The sequence below is a fragment of the Neocloeon triangulifer genome, unplaced genomic scaffold (assembly GCF_031216515.1).
Source record: "Neocloeon triangulifer isolate White Clay Creek 2 clone unplaced genomic scaffold, ASM3121651v1 ptg000003l, whole genome shotgun sequence".
Classification (NCBI taxonomy): domain Eukaryota; kingdom Metazoa; phylum Arthropoda; class Insecta; order Ephemeroptera; family Baetidae; genus Neocloeon; species Neocloeon triangulifer.
Window position 1 is genome coordinate 3392157 of NW_026775546.1, and position 15297 is coordinate 3407453.

At 34.8% G+C, this 15297-nt stretch overlaps 1 protein-coding gene across 1 annotated transcript in view; it reads left to right on the plus strand.

Moving 5' to 3' along the window:
* Nucleotides 1-15297, plus strand: part of LOC132192426 (probable G-protein coupled receptor No9) — a 72442-nt gene that overhangs the window by 29378 nt on the left and 27767 nt on the right. The window contains exon 2 of the mRNA XM_059612389.1: nt 13084-13427. Within this exon, the coding sequence (XP_059468372.1) occupies nt 13176-13427 (252 nt within the window). The 5' untranslated portion in view covers nt 13084-13175. The remainder of the gene's footprint in view (nt 1-13083; nt 13428-15297) is intronic.

Genomic DNA, 15297 nt, shown 5'->3' on the forward strand with positions numbered 1-15297 from the left:
TTCAGCCAGAAAAATATTGGTTCAGCTGCCCCTTATCTGGCATTTGCTTTTGATTGATTTGAAAGAAGAAGTTGATTAATGAGCGGCAGGTAACCCAATATTTTGTATTAATTATTCATAGAGTTAAATATATCTTTAGCCTTGTAAATCAATGCAGGGGGATCAAATTATGCTAGGCAATTTTTTTTAACCATTGTTTCATTTCATGATACAATTCTAAATTGAGGAGGAAAGAAAAAATTAACTGAAACAACATTGAATACCCCAACATTTTCAAAATTATTCTTTAAATTCTCCTTAATTTTTTTTTTTTTTTTATGAAAACCAGAAATGATATTAAATAAATATCATTAAATCATTTTCAACAAGTTTAGCTTTTAAGTCCTTGCCTTTTTCTTCGGAATGGAGGAATGCATTTTACTTCAAGCAGTTTTAATCTTGAAGATTTTTTATGTGATAAAAAAATCAGCCATCAGCAAACATATCGACAGTTAACTCGCGTCCATTTATTTGTTTCCAACTGCTTTTACCGCAGATTGCAAATCGTTAAAAGCACACGCTCTGCTATCGAAAACCAATTGCTCGGCAAAGCTGCGTCCTCCAGACCTCTGCCGAGAGTGCGAATAATACGAACGGCACATTTCTCAACGGCCACCCTAACCGCAGTGCGAAATCGCCGTTTCCGTCGCAGTTCCGTGCATTAATAATATCGAACTCGCTCGCAGGCCATTCAGGAAAGAGGAATTCGGCACTTGAACTATACACACTTTGCGCAAATGGCAATTAGCAGCCGTTTCAGCGAAAGCGAACAAGTTGCGCGGGCGTTTATCACTGGAGGCGAGCTAATGCGTGTTCATTTAGATAATTGAGAGCAAACCGAAATCCTTGACTCAAAATCGACCAACTCTCTTTAGATTAGAGAGAGAACTCTGGCATTAAGTCGCCCCCGCCCTTTATATGCATGTACATCTGAAAACAGGACTCGCCGAAACTTATTCAACTTCCCATAATGCGCAGCGTCTTCGCAAATTAATTAAGCCCTTCAAGAGCACTCGGGATGATGAAGTCGGCGTCCCTCTAAGCAGTGCGACTGCTAAATTTAGACCAAAGAGATTGGATTAGGCTTAGTATATTCATGTTGTTCCCAGAAGTTATGCAAATGTTTTTAATTTTTTTAACAAAGGTTATCAGCTTTTCTTTGTATCTGTTAAAATTTAATTATTTCAATATAGAACATGACAAAATACTCCCTGTTTACTACTAACTAAAGATGTTTTTCCTCAAATTCAATCCCATTTTAAAATTTCTTGTAAAAAATCTGTCATTGAGAATAATGCACATCAATGCACATCTAACTTTTTGTACAAAGAATCAATTGCAAAATTGATTTTTTTTTTATATATATATTTTAGTAAACATAAATATCCTAATAAATATGCAGATTGAAGTGACTAAAAATTCATGGAGTACGAATACAAAATTCCACATTATAAATTTAGTTCGAAAAACTTAAACATTCAGTTTCAAGCAGTGACGCTAAAAGTATAGCCAATTTCTTGTTTCAGTTTCAATTTTTCCTGCTTATTTTTTAAATGCTTGTATCAAAAAGATTCAATTAGAGAAGGTGTAATATTTGATAATTTAAATAAATACGTAATTTCATGTAAAAGTATGATCACTTTTATGTTCAGTTAAAAAATATTTTAATTCCACCAGTAAAATTCTTTATCTGATAAAACTTGGTTTTTAAAGAAAAAAAAAAATGATTAAATTATAAAATCAACAACATGCTTTTTGCATTTATAATTAATTTAAAACAATAAGTTTTAACGATTTAATATCTAAAATTTACCAATTAAAATGATTGTTTTTTGTCAGATACAAAATCTACTGCTGGCAGTTTATATTCGGGTTCTCTAAAATTAAAGCTGGTTAAGCCGACGGCTGCTTAGCTGGGCGGAAGACAATTATTGCCAAATTACCCAAGGCGATATTGCAGGCGGAATTAAACGCTATTGTTTGTTCCTGGGCCTAATTGAAATTCTTGCCCCGAGACGTGCCACGGTCTGGTCTGCTTTGTTAAGTTGGGTCTTGCTCTTTTGTTAGTACATGGGCGCTGCGTTTCCTTCAGAAATCGTGATCCCAAAGGATTTTCCTCAACTTTGATACCCATTTCCTTTATTCTTTTAAATTTCAGAGCGAGTTTTAGCGGAGAAACATTATTTTCCATGGGAATTAACATTTTAAACTTGTAAGGAAATGCATTTTTTTAACCAATTTTTATGCTATTTAAATCCTTTTGAAAATTATGGACAAAATATAAGTATCAATTTTTTCATTTTTTGTTTTGTTTTATCACAAAAGGATCGATCTTCCAGCACGATCAATAATCATATTGTTCGAAGTGAAGCACCGGATGTCAAATGCCCACACATTTTCCCTTTCACTTCGATACAAATAGAATCAGTGTGTCGGACCAATACACTCAATCCAGTGCCTAATAAAATAAGAAAAGCAAACAATTGTGCTTCGATATACACGACCGTATTGGACCTGCGTCGGCAAACACGAAATATCTCCGCCGGGCCAACTTATATCTTCTTACTTGGCCTTTTTTTATATTTTTCTAAGCTTTTTCCTTTCATCCTCGCCTGAGAAAATCGTTTTATTTTTTTACCGGACCAGCGCAGGGAAAAGCCCGTAAAACGATTTCTTGTGTTTGTGCGCGGTGTGTTCTTCTTCTTGTAGACGCCGGTGCAGTGTGTTTTTGGCTTGGGTCGAGGTGCTGGTAAACCTGCTCGTCGTTTGAGGGCTCCTGAAAACGAGGGTGGGCGGCCGACCGAGCGAGCGAGAACGAACGGGTGAGTGCGTTACTCAAACAAAAACAGCTCCTTCCTTCCTTCACTCAGCTCATTCATGGCCGTGTAGGAGGGCACGGAGAGGTCAAAGGTCGTGAGAGATGAGGTCTGCTGCCTCCGGTGCTCAAAGCAACGTTTGATATCAACAATTTTCACCTCATCCTGACAATGAGTGGGAAGGATGTGTTTGGGTGTAATTTTCCAAAAATAATTGTGGCAGTTCTGATTTTCTTTACCGCTATTTTAAGCACAATATTGTTTGGGTCCACATCAAGTGTATTTTTTTCCATTTTACAAATTTTAAATCTTGGATGAATTTGAATTTTTCTCTCAGTTTGAACTAAACTTGAATGTTATCTTTTATAGTAAATTAAAATAAAATCCAAATTATAAACATTCTTTAAAGTATTTTTGAGATTTAAAGCTGTTTTAGGTCCATTTTCCATGAATTTTTTTTAACTATTTATTTACAAAAAATTTGTTTTGTATTTTTATTTTAAAAATACCTGAAAAATTCATTATCTTTTTCTAATTTTCACTTAAAAAAAGTGAAATAAATCTGCATTTTATAAAAAACTTTACCACAAACAAAATTACAGATATGAAATGGTTGTTCATTTTAGTGTTAGAAAAATTGACCCAAATAATTTAAAACAGTGAATTATAATTTTACTCTTTAAGTGATTTTTTTTCAATTTTATTCCAATCACAGCTAGAATAACTTTTTTTTTAATATATGGCTTTCAGCATAGAAAAGAAGCAATGCAATTAAATAGAAACGCTTGCATCTCGGAATTGAAAGAAGAATTTTTATGAAACGTGATGTGAATTGCATTGCACCGATGTTAATCCCACGCTTCTCCGGCTTTGCATACAAGAATAAGGGACATCGGGAGTTTCTAGTTTCTCTATAATCCTGCAAGCTTAGGGCGCTGCTTTTGCTTCCGAATGTGTTGCGGAAAATTGGTTTTGCAACCGAACTGTATTTTTCAATTTAAATGTACAAAATGTTCCTGCAAATCCACGAGAATGCGTCGGATTTAGAGCGGGATTTCAACTTCATTTGAGCCGCCACACACAGACGTCAAATCACTTCAAATACAATCTTTTTGAAGGCTTGAAATGCTTCTGAATTTTATTTTCCTCATTTGAAAATTTGTATAGAGCATTCGTTTTTTGAATGCGAGGAATAATGTACAGTAATTTTCTCTGCACCATATTTTTTCTTCTGTTTAACAAACTTAAGGATTCGCTAGTAGAAATGATAATTCATATAATGGGGCTAAAAATCAATAAATTAGATGTTTTCATTTTAAAAATCAATAATTTTAGTAATTTTAAAAATTTAAATTTTTTTATGCTTTAATTTTATGTACCATTTATTAAACCACTGTTTTATTGGTTTTATTCTATCAAAATTTACATTTTTGATATGAATTTTTAAGAAACAATAAAACCTCTTTCTATAATTTCAATAAAAGAAGAGTGATTTAATAATTGGGGCAGCTTGGAACAACGAATGAAAATATTTATGTGAAATTAAATATAGATTGAATAAAAGAAAATGTCTAATTTATTTAAATGAGTGATTAGGGTCGAGAAAAATTACCAGCAACTAGTTCAAGTCTGTACCGTTCTTTACATATCAATTTGCAAAGCGGAAATTTTTACGCTACAAGGAATTTTAATTAAACGTGCAGTGTAAGTTTTTTGTTTTAATTACACACGAGAACAAGCGACTTTGAAGCGTGAAACTGGGAAAAATGGACTCCGTTCCGTTTGAAGTGCGAACGAGGCTGCGCCACGCGCGCGAAAGAATGATTTTCGAGCCCAGAGGTGCAAACGAGCTATGTGTAAAATGCCTAGTGTGTGTGCTTGACATACACACTCATAAATCCGTGTCGAATGCAAATGCGGAAATGCGGCTGCAAAAATAAAGCACGCGCCTCACCTCTCCAGCCGTGATATCTTGATTTTGAATTTCAATTTTTCTCCGCTCGCTTTTGACAAGTGAGAATTTATCGGTGGATTTTCTGCGCACGTCTCGGCGCCTGGCCCGGGGGATTTGCGACTTTTCTCATATCGACTGCAGTCAGCACGCGTGTTGCTGCGACCCGCATGACTTTTCACTCCGACGTGGTTTTTGTGTTTGACAACAACATAACTCTTTATATGAAACGGATGAGAAATGCAATATGAATTACAAAACTGGTTCGTTTTATACAAAAAAGAAAATGAATATGAAAATTTATTGCGCTATAATAAAATTGGTGGATGAGAACGTTATTTCTAGAGCTAAAACATATTATAAAGATTATATTCATTTTTGTTTCAAATTTAAAGTGATTTAAAGAAATATAATTTTTTTAAACATATAATCCGATTTAATTTAAATAATCAAATTAATTTTTTTTATAAAATTTCTTATATGGAATCATGTAAAGAAATCTCTGAAACCCAGATATTCTGCTTTTCTATTTTTAAGACAAGAATTTTTCCTTTAATAATTATCAACCATCTAAAAAAAAAAAAATGCATCGTCAGGGTAAAGTTTAATTTCAATCAATTTTGATTGTCTTAAATTTCAATGGATCGGTTGAATAAAATTAAAAACTTATAATATTAATATTTCATTTTTACTGATAAAGATGCCACAAAATTTATCACAAAACGTCGTGAAAATTTTTGGAATTATTTCCCAAAGAAATTAAATCTTTCTTTTCCTCTCCTCATTCGAACAAAGGCGTAAATAATATTATCACGCTTTGAAGAAAAAGACAGACTCGGAAATAAATATCAGCGAATGACAAAATCACTCGGCAGAAAGGAATGCGTCAGCGTTTAGCAGTGAAATAATGCAACTGGCAAAACCTCTCAAGAGCAAGACGATTCTGGAGCAAGTGGGAAGGAAAATGACGCGATCAGAAGCAATACAAGGCGACGCTGAAAGCTGAAAAAATACTTTTCACAATGCTGCGGCTGTTCTGGAGCGTGTGAATCGATTTAGAGAGTGGGCTGGAATTATTCCACCCTCGACCCACGCACTTTTTTCTCTACATTGCGACTCGTGTGTTCATTATAATGCCATTAAGCCGCATGCAAGCGACCGCTTATCCCAGCTTTGGCGCCCCCGGAATCAAGCTGGTCCCTTTATAAGGGAAAATTACGGATCCAGGCCTGTGTGCGTTTTGATTGTTGACTTTAAAAAGTTTGGAAAACTGATTTTCTCAAAAAACTTTCAAAACACGCACGCGCCGAATAGTTTTGTTTGCATTTTGCAAATTGAAACCGGTGCCGGGGAAGTTTGATTTTTTTTTTCTAGAAAAATCCCAGATTTTTTCCTTTGCCGCGTCGGACTGTTTGTTGTTTGGCGTGCTTGAGTTTTGAATCGATTTATTCAACCTTCTAGGAGGAAATTTTGTGAGGCTTTTTCCCACTTGTGCCGCCGCGTGCAAAGGCCCATTTGAAAGTAAAATTATCCCTCTCTGAACGCCGTGCTGTTGAATAAAGAAGAATTCGTTCCACCGCGCGCACTTCGCCCATGAATAACAATTACCAAATCTCTGTGCTCACACCGTTATTCTAATTTTGCGCGTCTGCCCTTAAAAAATATTCAATTTCATAACTAATTTCCCACCTCAGACATCCTCAGAAAATTAAAAAGGTTCGATGTAATATTATAATAATTTTCATCCAAATATTAATGAAAAAAAAATTTACACACACTGATAACTTAAAATCCATTAAAATATTATACGTTTGTTTAGATTATAATATTTGAGTATAGATTTAATTTAAATTAACTGAATTAACACAATTCTTTAACGAGTTAAAGAGTTCTGGATCACTTTAATTAATTAATTTATTAATTATTTGCACTTAGAGTAATTGAAAAATATACTAAAAAGAATTGAATTAATGAATTTATACACATTTCTTATTTTTGCTTTTACTTTTTTTGTGCTTGTTCAATTTGTGAAATGTTTCTAAAGATTTAACCCGAAAATATCTGAATATTTTTTATTCGTTGCCAATGCAAAATATACGAAAAGTGAGAGTGAGTGAAAGGAAAATGGTAGACTAAACAAATATGCAAACAACCCTCACTCTCTGTAGACACTCGCTGAGAGAAAACATTTCCATTCTTAGCCTTGTTTTCCGCACGGCAGACGCAAAACGAATTCCAAAACAAATATTAGCGGTTCGGTTTGCAGCAAAGCTCGTCGAGCGGAAGGGATTAGAAAATAAATAAGCGCGCGGGCGTGTGGGATTTGGAGGCAATCAAGCACAAGAGAAACGGTTGATCCACAAGTGAAACCCAAACTCACTTGACGCCAAATCCTCCTCGATTACACGGAAGCGACGACGAGGAAAACGCGTCGCCCAGATGCTGTCACAATAAGTAAAAAGTGGCAAAGACAAGCAGAGAACAGGAAAATTGATTTCGATCTCGCATAAATTTACGAAAGGGGCTTGTTGCGGAAAATTGCTTTGTGAAAAGGAGAGATGGAAATGTTTGTGATTGACGTCAAATCAAATTCATAAGCAGGCGTGGGTGTCGCCAATTTCCGTCAAAATTTGTTGCCATTCAATATGAAATTGAGAAGGAAAATCAGTTTCTGTGATTTTTGATTTGATATCTAACAATAAGAAAATTTATTTATTTCCAAAAACATTAGGATTAAGAAATTCGTGTCCATTAATCAACTTGATTACTCTCATTTTATTCATCAAACTACTTAAAATTTAAAGAATTGTGGCTGGTGACGAATATTTGTTGACTTTGCCGAGTTTACTTTGTGTTCATGACCGCAGTCAGTGCTCTCCATGTTGCCTGCGTGACGGGGTTAAACTTTGGACTGCGATTTTCCAGGCGGTTGCTTCTCTGCAGGCCTTTGTTACATCCATTGTTTGCTTGCAGGCCATTGTTTGGTTGTTGGCCCTCAGAGGGGTGAGTTTTTCGCTTGTCCCTTTGCCCTTGCTCGGAAGCCTTATTGCGTAGCGCGCTCAACAATGCTCAAAATGAAATTACACCAGCACTTCAGACTGATAGTCGTAAAGTTTTAGGGTCAAGTGTTAATTTCTATTTTCAACACAATTAGTTTTAATTGACTTGGAAAACAGTAGTATATTGAGATATAAATTAATTTAGTTTATTATATTTTTTGATCACCCAATTTAATTTAATATTTAATTATTAATTTTTTTCTAGATCAGAATTCCCTTTTTTTTTTAAAAAAAAATTTAGAATTTACTTTACTATAGTAAATCAGAAATCAGAATATTAAGATTCCAGCCCACTTTCTATACATTTAAAATAACTAATACGCCCTGAATCTGAGATTTTATAACAATTTTGTGTTATAAAATTTGATTTTGATTGATTCCAAGACAGAAGATAAGATTTTTCATCTTTATTGCTAAGAATGTTTCAATTTTTTCTTACGACGTCCACCCTCGCTTTGGTGTTGTGAATGTTCTAGTAGTCGAGGCGGCCGTGAAAGTTTTTTACGAGGAACCTGTTGCGCTGAAATGCCGCACCGCTCATTCCGCGAATTACAATTCAAATAGAACACGGCATTGCTCCTTTTGCTGGCGAGCAATCCTAACGTTTCTTGTTTTACTTTCTGCGTGTTTGCGTTCCTCGTGCAGCGCGTGATGCTTACGCAGCTCTGCCGCGATGGGGGCGGCGAACTTTGATATTTCTTAAACTGCGAGCGCTTTTCCCCTTCAGGCGAAGTTTCGAAGGCTAAAGAATCCGCGTCTGTGAAGCAAGAGTACAAATTACGAAGAAGGGAATGGAACTTTGGAAGAAGTTCCAGGTCGCTGGAGCATCGATTAATTGAATTCAATTATTTACCTACCTTCTCATGCGCTGAGAGGAACTGATGAAAAATATATTTTCTTGACCAAAGTAAGTTTACTTTCAAGAGTCAACTCTTCCATATACAAAGTTTAATTTTATCTTGAAATAGGAAATAAAATGGCAATTAAGTTAAGATTCATTTTATAATTATTTGTTTTCTTGAGTGGAAAATTTCAAAATTTAATATTAAATAACTTGATTTACTTCTACTTTTATGAAAACTTAAGAGCTGAATTATTACCTCTTGTAAAACAGTTAATCAGAAAAATTGCTGTTTTTTAGAAAGTGAAAAGTCAAATAAAAATCCTTCGGAGGAAATCATTTCACGAACTTTTCCCATTTTGGGGTGTCTCTCTTGCCAGAGATCACCGCAGGCTCTGCCGTCACCCGAACGCAATTTTGTGAGAAAATATATTTCCCTCTCGCTCTGATTCCGCATTCAACGAGGAGCAAAAAGAAAAGCAGCGCATTATATGTATGACATAGACATTTTCGTGTCTCGCTGGTTTGAGGGTGCATGCGAGCTAGCCGAACGAATGAAATCTGGATCATGTGCATGTTGGGACGGTTTGCTTGCGTGCTCGGACTGAGCAAAATATATCCGCCTAGAGCAAGAAGGTCACTCTCTCTTGATGCTTTCTCCAGCAGGAGTCGAGTATGAATCATTTGTGAGAGAAACAAAGCACAAAAATAGCTGGCACAACCGACAGCAGAAACGCAGAACGCGATCTTTGTTATTATTTGCTGGCAGATTCAGCAACCACGTTTTGTGGTGAGAAATGTCGAGACTAATTTTTGATTTGCAAAAAGAAAATAGAAACGTTATAATTTATATATTGAAGAAAATGTATTAATTAAGTTCAGCTTTTTTGTTTATTTAGTTTTTATTTCTTTTTGAGGAGCATTAAAAATTTTTACAAAGCGTTTATCATTATTTACAATGAAATAATAATATCATAAAATAATGGAGCCGATTTGATAAAAAGTAAATGAATGATGAATTTGAATCTATTTAAAGCAAAATTTATTTTGGATTTTGGCTCACACTGAAATTTTTCACATTGTTTCCTTTGTGTAATGATTTAAGCTAAAACACGTTACAAAGCTTATTATTTATCAATTATATGCATTCAATAATACTTTCATCTGAAAAATTAAATATTTACAAGAGACATCTAAAATTATGCACCATGCATCAGTGTCCTGATACTATTGGGATTAAAGTTACCGATATATTTCATATTTTAATTAATTTTTCAAAATTTTCCTGAATAAATCCAATGGAAAGTAGGCCGGAGGTAGAAATCTCTTTATAGGAAAGTAATAGGAAGGATGGAGATTGATAAGGGAGAGAAAGAGTGATTGAGAATGGAGGTTTAAAACCTCATTGATTAATGAAACCATCTTGTCCCTTGACAGGAGTCAGGGATCTCAATTTTCTCCTATAATGAAAAAAACTTCAGAGAAAGCAGCTTGTCTCTCTGAATACAAAACTTATTTTTCCCCATCCAGAAAGGAAAGTGATCATCATACCAAAATAAAAGAAAAATAATGCCATTGTCTTGCGCTATCAGGTAAAGCAGTCGAATTCGGTGCAGATTTTTGCGATCCGCTTACACCAAAAACAAAGAGCGCAGCCACCTTAAAGAGGCGCGGCGTCAAAGGAACCTCACTTTAACGACAGTCCTATTCATCAGTCAGCGGCGTGACAGGGCTGGAAATCGCAGGGGGTGGCGGAACAAAGCAATAGTGCACCTGTTTCGCCAAAAAAAAGTAGCAAATCCGGTCGCTCGCTCTCCCGCGTGCGACACAATTGACCTACAAATGAAGCCCGGCGGGGGCGGTCGGGGGCAGACGCAGGGTGCGATGATAAAAATTCACCCCGTAGAGAGGCAGCCCTTGTGACAAAGAGGCAGGAACGTGATGAAGAGCCCGCCGAGAGACACACAGAGCTCTCCTCCTTGCTCCGCCGTCAAGTGTAAATTTTTTATTCCTTTTCCCAACTGATGGCCAGAAAGATTGCGGCGCAAGAAGGGACAGCTTGTTCCGCCGCCGACTCGCTGCTGACGCACTTTGCCCAAATTCGATCGCTATTATTTGCTGCCTCTAATAAAATTCATAACCTGATAGATCACGCAGATGCTGATCAACAAGCCCCTAACAAAATGTTATCTTGACTTTGTAAATGTAACGAAACTATACTCCATGGTAATACTTAAAAACCACATTAAAAATTTACATTTTTGAACGAGTTTTAGACTTTTTTATAAGGCAAGTTTCTCTACAGGATCTTAAGAAATCTAATTTAATAATAATTTGAAATGAGAAACTGTGCGGGAGAATATTAAAGTTAAAAGAATGAAAAATGACAAAATTAATTTAAACGTTCTAAACAATCCACATAGATTACAAAATTTTAAATTTTGTAATCTATGTGGATGGAAATTTTAAATTTATGTAACTGAAAACTGAAAACACTGCTTCAATATAATTTATAAAATGTTAAAAAAAATTTTTTTTCTTAATATAAAGGTATTATTAAATAATTTTCATTAATATTTACAATTATTGATTAACGTCTGGATCTCTTACATTTTCTTAAATATCTTATATCTTAAACTATAATTGTATAAAGTTGATTTATTTTCGTTCTTTTTGCTATTTTATTATAAAGCAAAATTACATTTCAACTCATGATCTAGTGCAGTTTGCTGATTACGCTGTAAAATCGGATTTGAAAAAAAGTAGCGCAATAAGAGCGTCTTTGAAGGATAAGCTTCAAGAATTTAAATGAAGCAGCTCTACCCACTTCAAAATAAACTCAATTCCTTCTCCTCATTGATGAAACGCTCTCTTCAAAATCAGCCGCAACTTTCCTCATTAATCAAGTAAATTGCACAGATTACTTTGCATCGCAATGACGCCTCGTTGCGCAACCGAATGCAGTGACTCTGTTTTTCTCCGCCACTGCACATCCACTTAGCGTTTGCGCTTTCGTGAAATATGCAACCGGTTTGTCGCCAAAGTTGCACGGGTTGCATACTCGGGCTCCGCGAGGCAGGTGTGGGAGGCGCGACGACAAAAATAGCTCGCCCCTTTTGTACTCGTGAAAGTGTAGGATGAAGAAAGCGTGGCTGAAAGATTTTTTTCCGATTGCTTTTGCGAGACGTAAGCAAAGCAGGTGCTTCGGGACAATTTTTACACCGTAGTTCTCCCAAGTTGAATAAATCTGCTATTGTCAGAACACAAAACAAAATCATTGTAGACATTCTTTGCATTTTCCGCCAAATAATGCTTTATGCAAATCCATCTTCCTTGAAAAGGTGAATATTGTATTCAAAATTGCTTTATTTGAACAGTTTTATTTTCAAGACGCATAAATGTTTTTTTTTGCTGTCAGAAGAAAATGAATTTATTGTTATAAAATAGTTTAAACAAACCGTGTTAATCAGTTTCCATAATACTGAGTCTTTGAAGATATTTTTTTCGCCATAAACAACCATTAAAAAACGATGTAATCAATATCGTAAAATAATCAATGCAGCGGATAGAGTTTAATCTTGAAAGTTTTAGAAAAAAATTAGTGGTGGTGCCTCTTTTTTCATCAGTACTTTGTTCTCAAACCAATTATTTTCAAACATATTATTTAAAAGATGTAATGCAACAATTGGAAAAATAAACAACAAAAATTATAAAATTTTAGTTGAAAAAGTCACAGGTACGGTCATTTACAAACGAATGTTTTTCAATTTAAGTATTGAAAAACGTATAAAATATTATTTTTTCAAAACAATTAAATTTCAAATTCTACACAATATGGATATAAAATTTGAGATTTCATATTTTGAAATTTTTTGTTCTGAAAATTTAAGAATGCACTGATTCAAAATTAAGGTTTGAAAAATGGTAATGAACAGTCCTTTTAAATAATTTAAAAGCCTTTTTCCAACTACCGAGAATGAAGAAACATTTTTTTGTTATAAGAAAAACACATTATAGCAAAATTTGAGGCTGCTGGCCGGTCATAAATTCCTCAGGTTTGATTTTTTTAAATTAATTGACGTTTTTAACAAAACTAAATTTAGTACTGAAGTTTCTAATAATTTTGTTTTAAACTAATCATAAAAAAGATTTCAAACAGAATTTTTCCATCATTTTTGACAATTTAAAAGAAATTTATTAAAATTATCATTTTGTATTCTTTGAAAGCTTATTTTTCTAAAAAAATTCAATTGGGTGATGGATGAGAATGACTCGGATTGTAGGCAGAATGAACTCTTAATGCACGAAAGCGAAAGGGGTACTCGGCGGGAGGAGAGGCTCAGCGGCAGTGAGTGAGTGTGAGTTTGTGTGTTGCAGGTGCGGGGGCGCGTGCGCCGGGGGCGGCGAAGCGGCGGCGGCGGCGGCCGGGGGCCAGAGCGGGCCAGGCCTCCGCCTCGGATGGCAGCAGGATGAACGCGAGCGCGTGCGAGGCGCTGCGAGAGGCCGTGGTGTGGCAGGGGGTGGCCGTGTTGGCGCCGCTCGTCGTGCTCGCCGTCGTCGACGTGATGGTCGTGCTGGGCAACTGCCTCGTCATTGCCGCCGTCTTCATCAGCTCCAAGCTGCGCACCGTCACCAACCTCTTCATCGTGTCGCTGGCCGTCGCCGACCTGCTCGTCGGACTCGCCGTCTTGCCCTTCAGCTCGGCCCTCGAGGTCTTCAAGGTCAGTGCCAATCGTATTAAAATTTTTTAAATAGTTTCTCCTTTCAATTTCGTCAACTGTGTCCGGGGTTGAGTTTGACGGGAAATTCTGGCGTTCAAACCAGGAAAATTTGCCACGATAAATCAGGCTCAGGAAACTATGATTGTGTTCTCTGCAGATCAATTAAAACTCGTCTTCCGATTATTAAATACTAACTGAAAATTTAAATCAAACGGATTGATTTATGTAACAAAATTTTAAGAAAGATATTTATTTAAATCGTTAATTATAGAAAATAAAAAAGTATAATTAGTGCTTTTGTATTTATTAATTAATTTTTAATGCCAGTTTCTAAATTTAAAAATATCGTTTTTTTTCTATACAATTTAAACTTTTAAAATTACAATTAATTTTATTTCTTATTTATTAATTTATTATTAAATTTTATAATTTTTACATACATTTATTTTATTAAAACTTTAATAGCCATTTTAACAAATTTCAGTCACTTTAATTTTATAAAATTTTATTAAAACACATTCGTACTCACATTGAGTGCCATATTTTCCCAAATCGTAAATGAAGTATGCTGAGTGCTGATGTGTTGTACTGTTGTTTAGTTGAATTTACCATCCATTAAATTTCAAATGTGCTGTTTTTAATATAATCTCCTATGAAAACATAACAAGAGAAAACTGAAAACGCTAATAAAAGCTTTCACGTAATTTTCAATTAAAATTTGGCTCGTATCTTTAAATGCGCTCGTTTAATTTGTAAAGCCTCCTGTTATGGCGGGAATACTGTTTTCCCCTTTTTAACTGTCTTATTCAATTTGCATAATTCAAAAGTAAATTTTACATGAACTTCTGGAAACATCTCTTTGGGAAAATACAAGAATGGCGAGTTCTTAAGAGAAGAACATCTGTGTTTTCAATCAAAATATTCAATGAGAATTTTGCCATCTTTGCACTCGAAACTTCTTTTGCTGGCAATTCTCAGCGCGTTTAATTACAAACTTGAACTTGTGAGAGTTGTTGAAAGTGCCGCAAGTCTAAATCCAAAGCTCCTGACGCACGTCGGCTCTTTTAAAAGCGCGGCCTTGTGTTATTAAAGAATCACATCTCCAGAGGATTTAATTGCTTGAATAGTTGCTGAAGTGCGACATACTTACATTTGTACAATTTAGAATCAGAAATAAGTGTGCGATAGGAAAATTTATAAATAAATAAATAAATAAATAATGACTGTGTCTCAATATTTTTTTTTATAATTATTATAAATTAAAACTTTTACTTCGTAGTGATTATCTTGCAGTCTATAAAGGGAAAAATTCTCAAACAAAAAGCTGTTGAAAGACGCGACAAGACGCCATTTTTTATTTCAAGAACCTAAAGAATGCTGACAATATTAAAGATTTTTTTAACGGATCTTTCATGGTTGGTTGGTAAAAATGAAATGCAGTTTTTACGCGCTTAATCAACCGCTCAGTATCTTTATATTTTTAATATTTTTTAATCTTACCTGTAACTAAAAAATTAAAATGTAAGTAGATTTTTCCAACTTCTAATAATCCATAAATTTGCTTCTGTTTTATGATGAATTTACATAAAAAAAAAACAAGGATGAGCTTTAAAAAATATCCATCAATTTACGTTAAAAATAAATATTGCAAATGGATGCTGTTACTTTTGTATTTATTTCGTTTTGTATTTTGAAATTAAAAAATAGCTCTGGTCATATTATTTCAGATTTTACATGACGATTTTCACGAAAGTTTTTATAACATTTGGTCAGATCGAACGAATCAAAACACTACCCACTCAAAAACCACTAGCCCGGGATCGCAGCCTCAAGCGCGTGGTCGTTCTGCTGCAATTATACCGCAATCAAA